Source organism: Parasteatoda tepidariorum, chromosome X1, assembly GCF_043381705.1.
Source record: "Parasteatoda tepidariorum isolate YZ-2023 chromosome X1, CAS_Ptep_4.0, whole genome shotgun sequence".
NCBI classification, from domain to species: Eukaryota; Metazoa; Arthropoda; class Arachnida; order Araneae; family Theridiidae; genus Parasteatoda; species Parasteatoda tepidariorum.
The window spans coordinates 32,734,833-32,754,147 of NC_092214.1; the positions used below are offsets into that span (position 1 = coordinate 32,734,833).

At 27.5% G+C, this 19,315-nt stretch overlaps 1 protein-coding gene across 1 annotated transcript in view; it reads right to left on the minus strand.

Annotated features, from left to right (window-relative positions):
- Window positions 1–503: 503 nt before the first annotated feature.
- Window positions 504–19,315, minus strand: part of LOC107445935 (PDZ domain-containing protein GIPC-like protein kermit) — a 56,167-nt gene continuing 37,355 nt past the window's right edge. Inside the window, exons 2-6 of the mRNA XM_016060443.3 lie at window positions 8,436–8,666; window positions 4,370–4,508; window positions 3,241–3,359; window positions 2,064–2,145; window positions 504–890 (exon numbers count right to left, since the gene is read on the minus strand). Coding sequence (XP_015915929.1) covers window positions 709–890; window positions 2,064–2,145; window positions 3,241–3,359; window positions 4,370–4,508; window positions 8,436–8,666 — 753 coding nt within the window. The 3' untranslated portion in view covers window positions 504–708. The remainder of the gene's footprint in view (window positions 891–2,063; window positions 2,146–3,240; window positions 3,360–4,369; window positions 4,509–8,435; window positions 8,667–19,315) is intronic.

Consider the following 19,315-nt stretch of genomic DNA (forward strand, 5'->3'; position numbering starts at 1 on the left):
CTATTAGCTTACTTTGTACAAATTAGAAATCGTAATCTCCTTTTAAAAAGATCCATTTGCAACAATTAGTTACGCATTATGTTAGATCATTTTCTTTGAATGTCTTACTTTTTTTGTTGCAATGACATAATTGATAGTTTTCGTTAATTATGTTTAATTTCAAATTTTCGTTTTAATACTACGATACATAAATTATTCATGGTTTTGAACTTTATTTTAATTCTATCAATAGGCAATATGAAACTTGTATGAAAGATATTTATTTATTCTGTAACTGTACTTAAATACAGTTCTAACTAATACAGACATTCACATGTACTTATAGTCACAAGAAATTTTTTTAAAATTTAATAAACTGTATAGTTATATTTTTAATTCTACTTATTTCAGCAAGGCACAGTGTAGGATAATTAAACTTTTGTGGAGCAAATTTGTGAGAAATTTAGATATACTTTTCTCTATAATAGTCAATATTCAAAAAAGTGAGAAACAGTATGCAGTACTTTAAAGGTTTTTGTAATATTTTTATATACACTAAAGAATTACATAAAACTTATAAAATTTTCATGTCAAGAGGTTTTCTATATAAATACAATTCAATAATGGCAGCATATATCATTATCACTTTAACAGTCAATTTTCATAAAACTTTAGTTTTTGCATTGAGTTTTTTAAATTTGTATAGTTCTAACTCAGTGCAACATAGCATTACATAGATGTCCGAAGGGAGTCACTTTTCAGCCTTCCAGATTTTGCATCACTTATGGCTCCCCAAAGATCAAACACAAAATCATCTGTAAATCCAAATGCTTCCAAATCTGAGCTGTCTATTGCAGTAACAAATTCATGAGGATTACCTTTCTCACGACCAAGATCCCAAATTTGAGTAGCTGCAAAGAATATAAGTAAATTTAAAAAACATGAACTTAAGTATTTTTTATAATAATTTTTGTTTAATATAATTTATTGTTTAACATAACTATTAAACACATCAAAACCTGTTTGATTGCCAATGGAAATAGAGATAATTCGAAAAGTGATAAGCAGAAGTATTCATCAGGTAATTAAACTGGTTATGCTGTTTTTAATCTTGCCTTCAATAATGATTTACCAAATTTTCAAAACCTTTTATTTATTTCTCACTTCATTATTTATTTGGGAATACTATGTGTACACTTTTTAAACTTCGTTTTTAGAAGGATTCTGATAATAGTATATATTAAAGGTGATAGTATAAACTATTATTTGAGTTTTGAAACCAGACACAAAAATGTATTTTTCAGAATAAACATTCCTTTTTTTTTTCAAAAGATTTGGATGCTTGATTTTTTTTAAATATGGGGGTAGTCATGATCTAGCAGATATGAATTCGATTAAGCATCTTATGTTAATTTCACTTTTACCTATTTTTTCTTGTCTTAGAAGATTTTAAGTGAATCGAAGAAATTTTGTACACATTTATAAAACTAGTGTTTTCTAAAGATAAGTATAAATACGTGCAAAAATAATTTTTAATAATAATTTATTATTTTATTTAGTAATGTTCAAGAAATTATGAATTCTAAGATATGGTAAATTTTATATCATTTTAAAATTTGCGTGCGTTTTTTAAAAATAATGACCAAGTTCTAATAGTTCTTGAGAAATACATATTTAAAAATCTGAACTTTGTTCTAGTTTGTTGCTAAACTTTTAAATTCAGAAACTGTTTGATCGATTTGACTATAATTTTGTATTTTAAATAATTGTGTTTTTATTCTTTTAAATCATACAGAAAAAATTTTGTATTGATATATATTGTAATTACTGATGTTTTTTAATATTCATGATCAATATTTTTAGAGTGAAAATCTATTGTGTATGATTTAAAGGAAAAGCTTATATATTTCTCATAGTGTACTGAGAAATGCAATATAAATTTATTTATTTTTGAAGTAAGCAAATTATCTGAATGTTATTTATAGGAAATAGATCTAGCATATTTTTTGTACATTTAATATTAATTTTTAATCTACGTTGTCTGTTACAATTGTAAATTAATAAATGAAAGGCAAAAAGTTTACCAAGTTCAGAATCATTGATTCCCATAAAGGATTCTAAGAGACTGTTGATTTTTTCAACTGCAGCTTGTACGACATCATTGGGCTAAATAATAAATTTAACAGTTTAACATATGAAACTGTAAAAGCACCTAATGTTGCAGACAATCATTATTAGAATAGTGTATAATCATTACATTACTGTCAAGAAAACAAATCCAATAAATACTCTGAAAAATTATTATATAAAATTTTAGGCTTTGAAAAAGTCATATCATAAATGTCACATCTTATATTTTTATACAAAATCATTACTACTTTTTTTATGTTTTTTTTTAAGAAATAAAATATTGAAATTGCACAGAATCATTATAGGAAAAGAGCTAAATATCAATATCTTAAATGCACACTCACACACATATTAACATCTTATTACAAAGAGATTTCTTAGTGAGTATTCATGAAATCGACATATAGTACAACTACTGAGAATGATACATTAAGATATATGCATATCTTATTAATTAACTTTTCAACTTAGCTAAATAAATTTATTTTTTGAATTTATGAATCAAAATATAACTTATTAATAATTCATTGTTCAACCAACTATGGGCTTATTAATGTTCAATTGTGAAAAATTAAGTTTGTGATAATCTAAATAATCTAGTTATAATCTAAATAATTTTCATTCATTTGATTAATATTTTAACTCATCTAATTATAAATAGTTAATAAATTTCAAAAATTTATAATTGTGTGTGTAAAAGTATACTGGATAACACTATAAAATACTAGATAAATTTCATAAATCGAAAAGAAAAAAAAAACCTTTAACCTACCGTACTTAACTTTTAAATAAGTAGACAGATTCCATAAATTTTTTTGACTACAACTTCTGCAAAAAAAAAAAATTCTGTTCCGACTCAACAGCCAGATGAATTTCATTTTGGGAATGCTGCATGGGTAAGTACTTTAAATACATTTTTTTCAAAACTAGTGTTTTCATTCTTAAATTTGTAGTGGAATAATACTCTACGTTTTAAATAGAAAAAAAAGAGGTAACTTTAAAGCTTATTTAATTATACAAATTTTCAACTTTCACGTTAAGAAACATCAATGTAGCCTTCTTCCACATTTTCTTAGACATTGTCAATTTTTAGTGATTTGTTCACATATAAACGAAAATATTTTTACTCACTGCTTTTTCAATAGTTGCTGGACCTTTAGCTCGAAGTCGTAATGTTTCTTTGCCTGTTCCAAACCCTCCCTTTTTGTTGCTTCCTCCAGACACTGTTCCACTTCTTGGTCCGATATGAGCTATTTTTATACACAAAAAAGAAATGTACTTAGTAGTAATACAAAATCCAATATTTTAATATTGTTTAAAATTTTAATTCATCTTTATTTTGGAATATTTAAGTTAAAATATTCTAAAGTAAAAGTGCTATTTTGTTGATTAAAATGTATTCGTTTTAACCGTGAAAACTAAAGCCATTTTGTATAGAAGAAAATCACAAAAGCCTTTTTTTTTTCGAAATTCAAACTGCTGATAAAAAGTTTTCACTGTTCATGTTTTTACTAAGCATTTTTTAGTCAAATTGAAAAATATTGTGGATTTTTAATTTTTAAAAATAAATATAATACAAATTTTTGCTTTAAATTCAAAAGTGTGAAGCTTCAGACATTTAGTAACAGTAAAATAATTATACATGAAATGTTAAAATTGGGCCTCCTAGAATCTACATGAAGACTATAACTTTTAATAACTAATTCACATATTTACAGTTTTAAACTCAATTAGGTTTCATGTAGATTCTTAGTTAGATTAAGGTTTTCATGTAGGTTCTAGGAGACCTAACTGTTAAATTTAATTTTTTTAAATACAATTTTGTTACTGCTTCTTTACATTCTAAATTTTACATCTTCGAACTTGAAAACTAATTTTTGTGTACTAGTTCATAAAGTTCGTTTCGTAAATAAGAGACACTCTGATTTAAAATTGAGAAATATTTATTACATTACCACTTCTTATTTAGCAGATTATAGCAAACGTATAACTTAGGTTCTTACCCCCAAAATCGGGAGATTAACTTTTCCTTGCTTCCATTGACTTTCAAATCAGTAAAAAAAAATTTTAATTTACGAAATTTGAAATTTCAGGTCCATGTCGTATGACCTAAATAGTTTTCAATTAAAAAAACACAGCGAGAGCTTTTTTCGAATTAAAATTTGTATTTCGGAAAAAAGTTTTTCATAATGCACTCATATTGAGTAGTTCTTACTTTGCTTGAATAAACAAAGGCAGTAATAGCGAGCGAATTACTTACAGAATCCTGCTCTCAATGGTTCAATTAATCGAAGTGTAAAATTAGCTCCTTTGGAGATATCTTTTAATTGTTTGGCCACTTCAAAATGTCGACAACCAACCATCGAAACACCGTTTATTTTTTCAATATGATCTCCAACCTGAAATATAAAAAACGAAAGAAAGATTAAAGCGCTGGAAGATGCAGCAAAGAGAGAGAAAGGGAAAAAAGAAGTTTTTATTAACTTTTTAAAACTTTTAGGCTTGACGTTATTAAAACTTTTTGATTAGTACAGAATAACTTTTGGAAATTTTTGGTTTCGCTGGGCCATATTATAGTGCAAATTAACCCTTCTAAAACATGATTACTCGATGCTATGTTTCAAGCTAAATTGAAACATGGTTCATTTTCACAATGCAATGCAGAAAGTCGGTATTATGGTTCTAAGATACCGATATTATGGTTCAACGTTGATCCGATTTATTTAAGAGTGTAGAACCAAAATTGAACATTTTAAGAACATGGAACCCCTTAGAAAATGAACAATTGAAAATAAGTTCTTAACTTTTTAAGGATTTTGAAAACAGTTTTATAAATCAAGTACTTTTTAAGGATTCCGAAAACGCTTACGTATCCTATAATAAACAGATTTTCACGCATGAAATCCTCAGGGTTAGAGGAAAGCATAAAAAATGAGGTAATTTATTAATTAGGATTAATTACGTTACGGAATCATATAAAAACACGCTTTAACAATTAATTTTTCTGCAATTTTCTTCGAACGTCGCAATAGTTTGATGTGAAAAAGTGAGAATCTGAGCCATCATCAACAACAAAGCACGAATATGTTCGAAATAAACCGAAGGCTTATGGCGGACAATTTTCAATAAATTCTAGACTTTTTTTTTCCGACTTTCAAAAAATTTCTTGTGAAAATTTTAAAATTGGTTGTTGCATAAGTGTTTTTCCCATATTGAATCCGTAATCCGATTTCCGAAGGATTTAATCACTTATTTGCGAAACGAGAATAAATACGGAGACGTACCTAGAAGTTGTAGCGTATCTACCACTACAAAATTACAACTACAATTCACTAGTATATAACACATGTTAACTCGACTCTATGTCGGGGTACCTTNGCATAAGTGTTTTTCCCATATTGAATCCGTAATCCGAGATTTCTGAAGAATTTAATCACTTATTTGCGAAACGAGAATAAATACGGAGACGTACCTAGAAGTTTCTTCATTTGAGAATCGATTCTGCACCAATGTTTCATTCTCACATAGAATATAGATTTAAAATATTTTTTTAAAATAATTATTATTTGTCGAATCAATTATGATTGTAAAACAATATCAAACCCATAATGAAGACATTTTGCTTTTAAATCTTTAATTTCAAATGTATTTTAGTTAAGTGAAAGCTATCTTTATTCTTTAGGTCAATTGAGAGCTTTCTTTACATTAATCATGATCGTTATAGATTAAAATAACCATTATCTTCAGCGGAATAAATCATTTATATTCTGGAATTCTAATCCATCGTGTCACCAGGTAAAGTATTAGAAAAATATTCCGCAACGAAGCGTTAAGTGCTGAAGCGCATCTTTAGTATCGTATGATTAGTCGATTTGTATGCATTCCAGCGAAAAAACAATTGGTATTTTTCGAGAGCTTACGTTACAGAGTTAATATATTTCAAAGCAATTTAATTTTTACTATTGTCGTATAATAAAGTATTATGAAAATTCCGCAAATTTTTCTAGTGTCAGTGAATTTACAAAACTAATTTAAATATTTTATAGTGATAAGAACGCCATTGAAGAAAATATTGTGAAAAAAGTTTTTATTGCTTTGAGAAATTGAGGATTTTTAATATAGATGACTTATTATCTGAAATTTTATTTATTTTATAGATAAGAAACTAAAATATGCGACATCATTTATTGCATGTGTTTGGGATGCGAAAAGAAAAATTATTTTGAAATTAATTGCGTAGTTGCAAATTAAAACTGATGCTTCAAATACAGTGCTTTATTTTCAAATTTATACATTAATAAGTGATTCTATTTTAATTAAATAAATGATTTAATATAATAAATGATTCTATTTTAATTTAATAAACTCCTGGCACAAATTTTTAATGATTTTTTTTATTAGGCAAATTGATGCAAAATTATCTAACTGCTGAGAAAAAAAATTTCGCAAAATTTATTTAAATATTTCTGATCAACAAAAAATCAGAAAGTTATTAAAAATAGTTCTGTGAAGGAAAATTTTTTATTTCCATAAGAAAATGATAGCTTTTTTTTTTTTTTTTTTTTTTTTTACTTAANTTATTAGGCAAATTGATGCAAAATTATCTAACTGCTGAGAAAAAAAATTCGCAAAATTTATTTAAATATTTCTGATCAATAAAAAATCAAAAAGTTATTAAAAATAGTTCTATGAAAGAAACTTTTTTATTTCCATAAGAAAATGATAGTTTTTATTTATTTATTTTTTTTTTACAAAAGTATAAAATAGGGATTTTAAAGATAAAAATTGAAATATACCAATTCATTTATTGCACTAACCACATTTGTTTCTGTTGGTGGAGAATAGCCGTTGGTCACAAAATCGCCTTAACATTCATGATTCCCCTGGCCCACAACAGGCTGTAGCGGGAATATTTTATTTTGCATGTGTTCTAGTTTTGTTTAGTTTATATTTAATTTTGCAGCTAAAAATTAAGATTGATGCTTCAAAAGAAGAGTTTAATGATCAAATTTATGCATTCACTTTTTTACTTGTTTAAAATTTTGAATTTTGCACATTTAAGATAATAAATAATAATAAACACTTCTACATTAGTTTAAATTCGGACGCAAAATCTTTATTAAATTTTATGCCCACTTTTCTTACTGAGCTGAATAACTCAATTCATAAAACTAGTTTATTTTCGAGTGATAAAAAATTATTGCGCCATTAAAAATCTTGTGAAAGAAAAGTTTTTATCTTTCTGAGAAATTGATGGTTTTTAATACAGATGACATAAAATAGGGAGTTTTATTTGTTTTATAGATAAACAAGAAAAATACGACATCATTTATTTCACGAACTACATGTATTTGGGTTGGGGGATTTATTTTATTTTGTATTTTAATTCCGTTGTGTTGCAAATTAAAAGGGATGCTTCTAATTAAATGTTTCACGCTTAATATTTCAGTTCAATATATTCAATTTATTTAAATTTTTGCAAATTTAAAATGGTAACTGGTTCCATTTAAATTTTGAACGCGAAATTTTAATGTTTTATGATTAACATAGAAGATTGTGTTCGTTTTTATAACTTTAATGCAATTCGCGATTTCTACTTCCATTGATTTAAATAATGTTTATAATTTTGTATATTTATGTATAATCGACATTTTATTAAGATCATAAAATATATATATTTTCTTTAAATTGAAAGTTTCAAATATTTTAAGAAGAAAGGTACATACTATTTACCAAAACTATTGTTCTCTTGAAGTATTTTAAGTGCTAAAAATAAAAACAACAAAAAATTGCTTTTGTAGATTATATCTGATAAATTTTTATCATCATTTTTATTTAAAAATGTAGTGTATGAGTTAAATATGTGATATTGTCTGGTTTTCGAAAGTCAACTTGGATGTCAATTTAAACACCATCACTTTGTTTTTATCCTAACTGCTTATAATAATCATTCGGTGGTTAGTTAAAACTTTCAAATACACTTTAAGTTTTTAAATTTTAATAATAAGTTTATACTATTATAATTAAATAATGAGTTTATAATATTTAAAGCTATCAATTTTTTTTGTTCATGATTTGAAAATGCAGAAATATTTTTTGCTGTTTGTAAGTCTTTTGCGAAGCTAAATGCTGTCGCTTTGTTTTTCAATCAATAATCCTAAGTGCTTTCGACAGTATTTTTTCTTTATTTAAAAATACAAATATATTTGAAACCTGTACAATTTTTTACCAGCCTATACTGACATAGCCTTTTTTGCTCAAATAACTAATATAGTTTAACATTCTCAAAGTCGCGTAAAATTAAAATTTGAAAAAGAAGACTATACCTGAATAAATCCAAGTTGGTGTATTAAACTACCCTCTTTGACTCTTTTAATAAAAGCATATCCAGCTCCATTATCTGTTATTGTTAGTCCTAGTGCATCTTCATTTTTGGTAATTTCCACTTCTTTTGCTTGTCCCTTACGATGTACAAATATGAAATCATCTAAACCTATTTGTCCACCAAGCAGTTTTGACATGTCCACTTTATGTGTATTCAGAGTGCAAAATAGAATCTAAAATAAAAAAAAGAAATTTTATTTAATATTGCTACTGATATTCAATATTCATGAATGCTGAATTATTTTATTATTAGGTTGGGGAGCATTACATTGAATTGAAATCTTACAATTTCTATCCAAAAAATGACTGAGTGACGCTTCACTTTTAGGATAACATATCTGATTTGATATGTTGTTGTTGTTGTTTCTAATGCAACTTGCCACACGGGCAAGCCTGCTTGCTGAAACCGAGCAAATTTAAGGCAGAGTGTGCGTTTCTTGTTTCTCAGTGGCGCCATCTATTGCCAAGAATTCGACTTCTGCCACACCATATGTCGCACCCGTTTATAGGGCGGATCCATTCATACATCCATTCATTCATCCACAGATCGTAATTTTGACCTGAATCAGAGAACAATCTATCTCGAATCCAGTACCCCCAGAGGTATTGATTTGTAAAGGGAACATGGAGGACTTTTGCGACTCGACAGATTTAACGCGCATCAGTCACTTTACTACACGGGGAGTCTACGGCCGGCTGGGTTCGAACCCACGAACTCTCGGACGTGGACCCAGCGCCCTACCGACCGGGCTATCCCGGCGATCTGATATGATATAGATAATAAAATGCAGATTTTAAGTATCAAAGGAAAGTATCGATACTCGGCATAGTAAAAGTATTAAAAGTAAAGAATCAATACCATCGATTCTATCGAGACAAAGTATCGATGCTCCTCTATACTTCATAGTATCGACACCAAATTTCAACTTATATGATTTAGTTTATTGAATGTGAAAATAATATTTTAATTATATTGATATTCAATTGTGTTTTAGTATACCTGATTTATAAGCAACTGCCATTGTCAAATTAAGTAATAGTTCAAACTAAATATCTCTTAAAAAACTTGAATTTAGCTTATTGTTGTGCCATCAGGAGTATGTAGTGGTCAGAAAGCTGACTTCACTTCAGAAAGGTCCTGGTTTCGAATCCCGTTCTTTCGTTCTCTATACTATCTGTCCTTACTGTAGGAACAACGTTAGCCTACCTAATATTGAGCCCCTGATGGAGTGGCCAACAAATCTGCCCTACTGATGCCTGAATAACGTGTCTCAATCGGATGGGTAATGGGAGAAAAAGAATTTTTTTTTCACTGTTTGGATAAGTCAGAATTCGAGTACTGAATTGGAGGATGAATTAATGTTATCAACTACACTAAACTTAAAAACAAGAGAAATGGAAAATTATTAAAAGTTATTGTCGAATCTTTCCTTGGTATTGTTTCTATGTAGATAGTTTATAACAGGGGTTTCCAACTGGCTGCCCGGGGACCGCATCCGGCCCGCGAAGTCTTTTTTTTGTGGCCCACGAACTAAAATATATTAGTTGTCATTTTTTTGCGGACAATTTTCGTAAAAAATCTATATGGTTNTTTTTTTTTTTTTTTTTTTTTTTTTTTTTTTTTTTTTTTTTTTTTTTTGTATTTTGGGATTATAATTAGCATGTGCCCATCAAAAAATTTCTCGAAGAAATTCTTCGATTTAACTTTTTGAAACCACTCATTTTTAACGAAAATATTTACACACACATTTGTAAATTTTAAATTTAAAATGTAAATATCTATTCTCTGGTAGTTTGCAACAGACAAACCTCAATTTTCTCATAGAATATTTTGCGTGCTACTATGTTATGTAAGTTTGAATACCTTAACAATTAGATATCTGTTGCACATTAATTGTTTAATACATAGGTGCACATTAAAGTTTTTGTAGTTCCGAATTTTTATTATTTATTTAATATCTTTAAAAATATTATTATTAACAATTAAATAATTTTAAAAGTCTACTTCTTAATTTAATTTGTAATTCAATACTTTTGTTTTGTACAACTTGGTAAAACTATGACAGTAATATTTAATGTTCCTTCAAACATAAAAGAGTCCTACAAATAATTTTGATAAAGTTGCGGCCCGCCATTTGATTTGTGTTTTTAATTGTGACCCCGGCCTCATGTAAGTTGGAAACCCCTGGTTTATAATATGGCGGAATTTCAACTAAATAACAGGTAAATGTATGAAAAAATCTTTTTTTTGGGAGGGAAATCGCCGCGTCTTTCACCAAAAACAATCTCAAGAAACACTGTCTACTACAATTTAAAAATGCGACTTATAATTATAAAACAACATAAAATAACCGCGAACAATGAACTTTATTTTACATATAGCTAGTTTCAAATTCCTTTTTTTTATGTCTATAAAAGATATTTGTTATAGTTTTCATTAACTTTCAAGGAAATCCATTACATTGACCTCTTCAAAATTCTGTGAGTAATACCGCCTTTTTTAAAAAGTTCACACAACATCTCGCCTCAAACAGATAATGAATAGTCGCTATTGTATTCCGTACATCAGTTTATTCCGTCCTTGTCATTAATTTAAAATAAAAATGAAATAAATTACCAAATTCGATGGTCGGTGCGATAAAAGAACTATTTTATTTTCGAAACTCATATACACGGTCATTAAACTTTAAAAAACTTAAAAACCAGTCAATTTCATCGGCTATTATTGAAAAAGTTTGAACTTTAATTTCACAAAATTCAATCATATTACAGTCCAACAATCGTTTCTGGTTCTTTTTTATATTCCCGACTGTTTTAATTCACTTTTCATTCTTTTTCAATATTTTCCCGCTGTTTGAAGAATCGCCCACTCAGTAATTATGCAGTTTTTCGCAGCTAATAGTAATCGTGAGAACTATTTTCTCCAACATTTTTTGTTTTTATTTATATGAATCAAATGAAACTATTATTTACTTTTCATTGTAATGATTTATATTTAATATAAAATTTAATTAATTAATTAAGAACTGTTTTATTTTCATTACATATCTTAAATGTATATTTAAAAATTAATTTTTTAATGTCAAAATGCTAATTATGAATGATTCTTGATATACCGACAAACTACAGAAATAAAAGGATGTAGTTAAAAAAAGCAGATTTTTTAATCTTCCAATAAGTTAATTAATACAGAATTTTAATGAGCTAGAAATTTAGTTAAAAAGTGGGTAGATGTATCTGTTTACAAACGAATCAATAAATCATCAGTGAATTAGTGAGTAATAGTTAAATCAAATAAATCCCTGAAAAGCACGTTTTTTAATTGAACTTGATCTGCTTCTTAATTTTTTTACAGCTACATACCCTATAATATTATTAAATAATTTTAAAAAATATGCTATTAAAATGAAACTAGTTATAAAAACAAACAAAACAAGTAAAAACATTCCAAATATATCAGCTCAATCAGAAAATATACATTCCTCAAAATTGATAGTTTTTAATTGGCTTTACAACCTTTTCCTACTACTTTAATTCTCGTTAATTTAATGTATTGCAATGGAAAATATAACGAAACAGTTTTCTGAAAAAATAAATAAAAAAGGAAACAGATATTTTGAATTTTGCTTGGATTTACTTTTTAATTTGCATACTTTTTTAATCAATTATTAAAGTCATATAAATTTTTCCAGTTTAATTTTTCAATCTTGAAAAATTTTTAATCTATAATTTAAGTTAGAACTTAAATCTTTGAAAAAGATTTTTAAACATGATAAAAAAAAAAATAAGGATACATATTTTAACATTGATTGAATTTACTCTAATAATAACAATAACAATAAAAACAATAACTTCTAATAATTGCAATATTTACAATTATTAGAACTCTCTTTAACCCGAGGACTGTGTGTTGCACAAGTTCCACAGATTTTTGTGAAGAGAAGTAATAAATGTAAATATATAATATAGATGAATGGAACATATTTGTACTATGTTATTATCAAAAAAATTACGAGTTTTACGATCGATACAAATTTTTCAAACAGCAAGTTTTTCGATAGTTACAAAGAAAATATCGATCGATACCAAACGAGACTGTCAAAAAAAATATCGATATTATGATAGTATTGATACTTTTTCAATGTCTTTCGGTAAGGATCTAAAAACGTAAAATAATTTCATATTTTTTCTCCTCTTTCCAACAAACTGTGTACTAAAGAATGACTTAACAATTTATCTATTAATAAATGTTTTTAACTAACATATATTCTAATCTAATATTTTTTTAAAATATTTTTTAAAATTTTTATTAATGCTTTTTTTTAAAATTTGTATTAATGATTCGTAATAAAACTAAAATATGTTTTGAGTTCCTGTTGCGTGACTGTAAAGTTTAAAAAATTCTCCTTAAACCTTTCATCAAACTACAATTGATAACGGATTAAATTTTTTTTACCAACCTAATATTTTAATTTCTAACTAAACTAAACTCAACGGTGCAACAGCCCACGGAGGACCAAGGACTACTGTGCCTAATTCAAATTTCGTGACCTTAGTCTCTGAGGTGTGGGAGTAGATGTTTCAGTTGGGTGGTCAGCCAAATGCGGAACCCCCTGCGTTTAGTCCCATAGCACGCTTGGTACCGATTTTATCGACCCATTGAAGGGATGAAAGGCTGAGTCAACATTGCCCGGTCCGTGAATTGAACTCCAGACCTACGGTATAAGAGCGCGAGGCGCTACCACTCAGTCACTGGGCCTTTATTAATTTATTTTATAAGATTAAATGTCATAAACTTCATTGATAAGATTAAATATCATAAACATATCAATTAACACTATCTATAATGATTCACTTTATTTTTACGCCGGATGATTTCCTATTTAGTTTTCTGTTACAACAATTGAAAAAGTCTTATCTTAATGCGATCTAGTTAGAACAATTACTTATGAATTCCAGTTAAAAGCATTTCTCAAATTTTATTTTTACCTTTATATACCTCACCTTTTTGTTACTAATTTTTTTATTTCTCACTGAAAATTTTTAATTTAATTAGAATATCTGTTAAATTGTTTATAGTTCAAATTTCAAAATGAGTTGTTGTTTTAAACATTTTTTTAGTGTAAATTTGAAGACTAAATTCGTGCAAATTAACTCTGAAATTTTAAATTGGAAATTTCTTAATTAATTCTCTTTAAATTTTTTTAAATAAAAGATTTTAAAGAGAGTATTTTTATAAACATTTTCTTTGCCTGGTTTTAGATTGAGAGCCCAAAATCCGAATCCGCCGGGGAAATTTTGCCAATTTTCGTAACCTAAACATCATCTGCACTAATTAATTAGATCATTTTCTTTTTATCCGCTAAGTTTACATTTTAGAACGTCAAATTCTAATCATTGGATGTTTTTTTTTTCTTGCACGCAGTAGCTACACACAATCGAATCATATAACAATAAAAAAAAAATCGTTTTTGAAAAGCTTCTTATTGACTTAATGATGCCTCCAATACGACCCTAGAAAAACACATGCATCTTTCGGTTTATTTAGTCTTCTGCAATGAATATTCTTAAAAATATAATGCTGTGTATAATACCCAAATTTAGATCAAATAGAAACAGAATTATGTAACGATTAACTGTATGAAGTGATATAGATAATAAGAATCATTGAATAACTTAGAAAGCTTACTTAAACATAAAGTATAAAATCATAGAAAGAGATCACTTCAAACAATAGGTTATGCGATCTAGTTCTTGTTACTAGATTCTTTAAAAAACTCGTTTATTGTTCTGATGTAAGAAAACGCGTTCCTGAATATTACAAAAGAGGTCACATTCGTGAAATACGAAGAGAATAGCTACAAAGATGAGCATTTATAGACCTAAAGAAAATACAATCATCAGAAGACGGTATCTTACATTTTCTTCCCACACATACTGCAAGAATAACTTGCTTGCTAGCATCTAAGTATATCTGTTCTCTTAATATGTTTCATTGAATATGCATTTTGAGTTGGAATAAGTGAGATCATTTTAAGAAGGCCTAGACCTTGAAGACCTCTTAGAAGTGGTTGACCTTTCAAAAAAACAATAGTCCTGACTAGTCATACTTCCTTGAAAATTATTTCCTTATAAATGCGAGAAAGTCAGGACATGATGTCATGTTTGGATTTGAGAAAAAAAATGATCAGTAAAAGGTGGTTTATCAGGCCAAGGAAATATTCAACATGTGAATACAAAGAATCGATATAAGTTTTCTTGGTTTTCTCTTTGTTATGAAAATCAGCATTTCTTCAACTAGCTGAAATTTCATCATTTTAGCTTCATTTTTTCACAATTTTGTAGTATTAAGGTGTGTAGTATTAAGGTTTTTTAGGCAACATTTACATGTGAATTATATAACAGAAAATTAAAAAAAACTCAGTGATAGGTTATGTCAGAGTGACTTAATGCAATGGGCATTTGTTAAGAAGGCCATATCACGAGAGAAACTTTTCGTCGCAAATTCACTTTCACTTTTATAGGTGATTTAAAGTTTAAAGTGCAGAAAAAGTGAATTCAGACAAACCTAGAATAAGCCATGAAGTTTCAAATACTGAAAAGAAAATTTTAAAATATCAAAATGAAAATAGATTATGAGAGCATAATTTAGGATTACGTAATTAGGGGTCTGTCCAGACATTTTGTGAAAGGTCCGGTTTTTGTCAAAATGTGAAAAAATTACTCACATTCTTTCAACCAGGGGCCTGCTTTTATGAATTTGTGCAAATAGGGTCCTGTTATTGCAAAAAACTTTTTCAATGAGTTTTTAAATTGTAAATAGATACAAGATTATACTCAATACTGTAAAATTAAAATTAAAAAAAATTAAATTTTCAGAAATAAACAGCAATTGCTGTTTCTAAATTAGAGATGCAACATACAAATATTTGGTATTTAGCCTATACTGCTGAACGCAGAATATTCATTTCGGACGAATAATGGAAGAAGCGTCTGCCGAAGACAAAAACTTAATTCGTTTACATCCATCTTTCTTTCTTTTTTCTCCCTGGGAAAGGTTTATTCGATTAACAAAACAGTAATAAAGATAAACAAATTTGTGAAGGGTCCGATTAAAAGAAAAATCATTTTGTGAAGGGTCCGTTTTTAAGTTAAAATATTTTTTGAAGGGTCCGTTTTTATGAAAAGATATTTTGTGAAGGGTCCGTTAACGGACTTAAATTTCTTCTAAACAGACCCCTGGTAATGGAGAAGTTCTCTTCCAATAGTTTGTTTGCATTTTAAAATTTTGAAGAAAAAAAATTTCAGCAATTTCAATTTGGTGTCTTAATCAAAGTTTGCTTGAACTCGATTTTTCTTTCTTTCAAATTTTTAAATTAGTCACGGAGATGAAAGAATTTGCACAGAAAAATTTATCCCTTGGTATGGCGTCCTCTTAGAAGTTTTGGTGCGTGGTATTAAGGTTCAAGGATGCTTAAATTCTTCTTAAAGCATTTTCGTGTAAGATTTTTTAAATACTTTTCTAAATGATCTCTCTAAACTAAGTAACATATAAAATATTGCTAGAAATGTGACTTGGAATTGGTAAAAATTGAACCAAAATACGAGAAAGAATTAGCTTTAGCATAAACAAATTACTTCTAGTCGCTACTTCAAATATTTTCTTCTTTTTTTTCAAAAAAAAAAAATACGTAATAAAAAATTCATGTTAAAAAAGGATTTAAATAAACATATGTTTGAATAAATTCGAGGAACGGCTCTGGTCATTCAAAACTAAAAAGTGCGTTCAAGGCTAATTTAGAAAGTAAGTCGTAGAAAGGATTTAGAAACAACCACAAGTTTGGAAACACTGAAAGTTAATAAAGCTGAATAAATAGACAAAAATGTAGTATAATCTGAGGAATCCTTTTTGTGTGACATGCTGCTTGCATTTTTATAAAAAAGAAGGTCATGAATCGAAAAGAAACAAAGATTTATCATAATTCGCGTGGCTATTGTAAAAATAAAAAGTACAGTACAAATTCGCGCAACATTTCGATTAATATTTTAATATCAACCATTCGTTGAAGAGAACTCAAAATCTCAGTTTGCAATGTTTTCAAAATTCGTCCTTATTTTCGTGGCTCTTATAAAAATGGAAATAAAACAAAATATTGTAATATTTTTGTAGAAAATATTATTAAAGAAAGCATGCAAACGTAATTAATTTTTTTTTCTTTTTTATTACACCCTGATTCACGTTGACATTAGTAGTTCGAATTCGAAACATTTAAGCCACCTTAGATTAAATGCGTTTCATACAAACTTCATTAATCTTCTCAAACTTTAAGTATTTAAAATACATAGCAAGTTTGCACAAATTAGAAAAATGAAATATAAAAACTTCAAAATGTTTCTAGAGTAACCGAAAATCGTCCACTGAGAAATAAAATACGGACAAAACTAGCAGAATATGAAAAAAGTTACAGTGTTTTTGCCTTGATGGGAACATCAAAAAGTTTAGTCATTTTTATCGAAACGATTTGGTAATGATTTTGGCAAAATTAATGAAAAAACATAGTTTTATAATCTGTGACAAAATTTGTTAATTTTATTATGATACCTCAGAGCATGACATGCATAAACACAATTTGTTCGGTTGAATTTACTTTTCAGCTTTGTATTTTTTACTAAATGTGTGGTAAGAAGAACTATAATTTTGAAAACCATAAATTTCTATTAACCGTTCACCAAATGAACGAAAACATTATTACCATATAAATGGTTTAAATACCTCATATTAAGGTTTTATTAATCAGAATTATAGTTTTTTTTACCAGAAATGACATTATCATATAGTACCGTAATTTAACAGAATTTTTTTCTCCATTTACAATTAACAATAATCAATTTGCATGTAGAATTAATTTAAGTATCTTTTTCGTGAAGAATAAGACTTATGCTTCTATGAAATTTTATTGACGGCTTAAGAGTTTTATTTATCTTAGTTTTTGTAAACTTCATAAAAATTTTAGAAACTTTGACTGTATCTTTTTCATCTGAAATGCCAAAATTTTTTATGCCTTTTTCCCATGTTAAAATTGATAAGAGAACACAGAATTAAATTATATACAGCATTAATTTTTTTAAAGAAAAAGTTTGAAGATTTAATAAATGTAAAATTAAATAGAAAAATAAGTGAATATCTGGAAGAAAGGCGTGAAAATTTTACTGTATTTTTGTATTTACACAAATTTTAAGTTCATGATTAAATAATTTAGAATTAAGAAACATCGAATGTGATTTTTTTTAAATTTTTTAACAAAAGTATATTAAAAACAAAATGGAAATGACTCAAGAGTTCGAGCGAGGAATAAAATACAAAAATGAGATTATTTAACACATTTCTAGTCGTGATTAGAGAGAATAGAAGAATGTCTTTTAACGTCAAAGACTTGAGTCTATCATTGTTTTTTGATGATGACATTGTCACTGCTGAATAATCAGTCAAAAGCAGGTCATTTTCGGCGAAAATCATTTGATAATGAACAGCTCATCAAAGATATGCCTTCAAAACAACAACAAGTAGTGTTCAAAACAAAGCAGAACACAAAACTTTATTGCTATTTTCATTAAAAGAGTTTTTGGAAAACACGTATAAAATTAAAAGAAAAGCTATCATGAGGTGGAAAAAAACAAGTATTAGGCCACGTGAAGAACACAAAACAGACTAATGACGTATTGCTTACAATGTTTCAATACTCACTTTAAAACTTTTAACTGTCTTTCAATATTGGTAACCAACAAAGAATTTAAAAACACATTGATTTCTTTTTTGATATTGTAACAAGAATTTCACTCGAAACATAGCTTTTTACATAGATACAATACATAGTATCGGTACGCAGATGCACGTACTTGTACCAGCACTTACAGAGAAATTAGTTAATCATAATGAACGTTTTATAACGCTAACGTTTTTAAAGCATAAAATGGTGATACTTTTTTTTAATGCGATTTAAAAACAAGACCATGTTTCCTCTAAATTTGAACCATAATCGTATATCAATTTTGGTCATGGTAAATTTGCTTGATATCGATTAATTTAGCAACTTATAAACTGTTAGAAATTTTAGAGTATAATATGTCAAGTTTGCTGCAACCCATTATGGTACTAAGGTTTACCATATTATTATATTTCTACATATTGATTAAGCTATACTATGGTTCCGCTTTAAAGGAAGCATGGTTCAACTTAACACCTTAATAAAAGTTGAAAAAATTGAGAACCACATTATAGCTTAAAGTACAGATAATATAGTTCAATGTAGAAACGATTTTTCTAAGGAGTGTTATACGGTTGCATCAAATTTGTTGGTTATTATAATTCAACTTGCTTTAATATTTTTAACAGGGTAGCATCCCATACTGAGAAAAAAAGTATGATCAAAACTACCAGAATATGGTAACATTTACCGTGTTTCTGTCTTTATGGGAACACTAAATAAGTTCGGTAATTTTTACCGAAGCACTTTGGTAATGATTTTGGGTTTTTTTCTCTCCGCGAAATCTGAAAATTTGTTTTTGAAATTGATAAGGCGGTACACTCGATGGATCCTTTACTAGATGCTAATGCTATCTAGCAGAAAAATCGAAAACACGGAATTAACCAAAATACAACCATATACAAGAAGGCATTTAGTTACTGTTAAATAAATAAAAAAAATTATTAAAAATTTTCAAAATTAAAAAAAAAAACTTTTAACAAAAAATTGTTTCTTAGTTTCATTGTATACTCCATTGCAATCATCCCCATTGCAAAACTTTATATTCTGAATCGTTG